The sequence below is a fragment of the Perkinsus marinus genome (genome assembly GCF_000006405.1).
Source record: "Perkinsus marinus ATCC 50983 genomic scaffold scf_1104296971478, whole genome shotgun sequence".
Classification (NCBI taxonomy): Eukaryota; Perkinsozoa; order Perkinsida; family Perkinsidae; genus Perkinsus; species Perkinsus marinus.
This window is the reverse complement of record NW_003202078.1, coordinates 1-1,500: the sequence shown is the minus strand read 5'-3', so window position 1 is coordinate 1,500 and position 1,500 is coordinate 1. Positions and strand designations below refer to the sequence as shown.

Genomic DNA, 1,500 nt, shown 5'->3' with positions numbered 1-1,500 from the left:
AACCAAAAGAGAGCCACTCTGGATAGCCCATCGCATTTTTGTGATCCTCCTCAGCTGACTGCTCATCCTTCAATTTACCCACCAGCTTATAGTAAACGATTCTCACACAGAAACCAGCGGGATTGATGTAGCAAATAATCTAGCCTGTCACCGAACCGACCAAAGCCAAGAACACTTTCACATCTGGTAGATATACGGCGACGACTAGAGCGAGCGAAACCGAAACGGAAGTGGTAGCCGGTCCGAACTATCGATTAAGTTTGGTACGACCAGTGATGCCCTTGATGGTATCTATCATAGCTGCTCTTAAGGGGTAGATATTGAGGGGGGATGCAGCCAATACTGCAATACCCATGAAGATGAAAGCAACAGTGACGAAGCTGTTGCCGTGAAGAAAGTCCTCTCGTATGCTCTGGACGACACTCGCTTTCGTGATGCTCCCGTATGTCAAAAACCCACAAGTTCCAACGGCGACATACACCACGAAGCAAAGAACGACCGACGCGAAAGAGACGTGGCGGAGGTGCTTCTCATTGGAGGGGTGCATCTCGGAGTAAATGTGGGGAACATTCACTTGGCAGACATAGGCGAAGATATAGGCTGATGCTGCACTGATCACGCCTGTGAAGCCTCTACTGGGCCAGAGGTACGTCGAAACGGTGTTCACAGGGCTGGAGAAGACACCATGCTTGATGAGCAATTTGCTCATCAGGGTGTCTGAGAAACTTTCCACAGAAACTTTCGCAGAAAATTTCCGTGAAAGTTTCCAAATTTTTCCGCGAGTGAAATTTTTCAGGAAACTTTTGCTGAGTGTGCATTTTCGACGTTAGCGACCTCTTATTCATCTCATACAGCCTCATGATTGTTAGAATGAAAGAGTCGCTTAGCTACTCTGACCCAGCATGTCTCGAATAAAGGAAATACCTCGCTTCATGTTAAAACGTCAAGTACTGGGCGAAGAATCTCGATTTAGCCAGACCTCTTAGAGAATAATTGTTTCACACTAGATTACTCAGTATGTCTTCCATAGGTGGGCAGTCTTTCGCGGGCCCTGGCCAGGCGAGACAGTCAGGGACTCTGATCCAACATGGAATGGCAATGACATTACCATTGTCAGCTGATGATCGGCTCGAAATGAGCCGCTGTAATGTATATTCTACACTGAGCCATCCCAACTTCTACAATATAGAATCTTTCCAATGAAAGTTTGAATGGAAGCTCCCACTTCAAGGCCTTTCCAAAGGGAGTCTACTGATTTCAAACTAAGTAGTCCTCCGAATCTAAGCTAGGGGTGGAATACGATGATCTGGAATCCCGTCATGTGCAGCGCGGCGCCACTGGCGTCATGATGCAGGATAATGGAGTAATCGAACGAGTTACTGTTGACGGTCGCCGGTATATGAATTCACTCGCACATGTGACCAACACGATCCGCGGCAAATTCGTACTAGTTGATTTAGCAAACAGAGAGTACTCAAATGCAATATGATGCCCACGGAG

General features: G+C 47.1%; 1 protein-coding gene across 1 annotated transcript; it reads right to left on the bottom strand.

Annotated features, from left to right (window-relative positions):
• Positions 1 to 247: 247 nt before the first annotated feature.
• Pmar_PMAR022815 (amino acid transporter, putative) lies at positions 248 to 709 on the bottom strand (the record flags this gene model as incomplete). Its single annotated transcript, XM_002766834.1, has 1 exon — positions 248 to 709. The coding sequence occupies one exon, from the start codon at positions 707 to 709 to the stop codon at positions 248 to 250; it is 462 nt and encodes a 153-aa protein (XP_002766880.1).
• Positions 710 to 1,500: the final 791 nt, after the last annotated feature.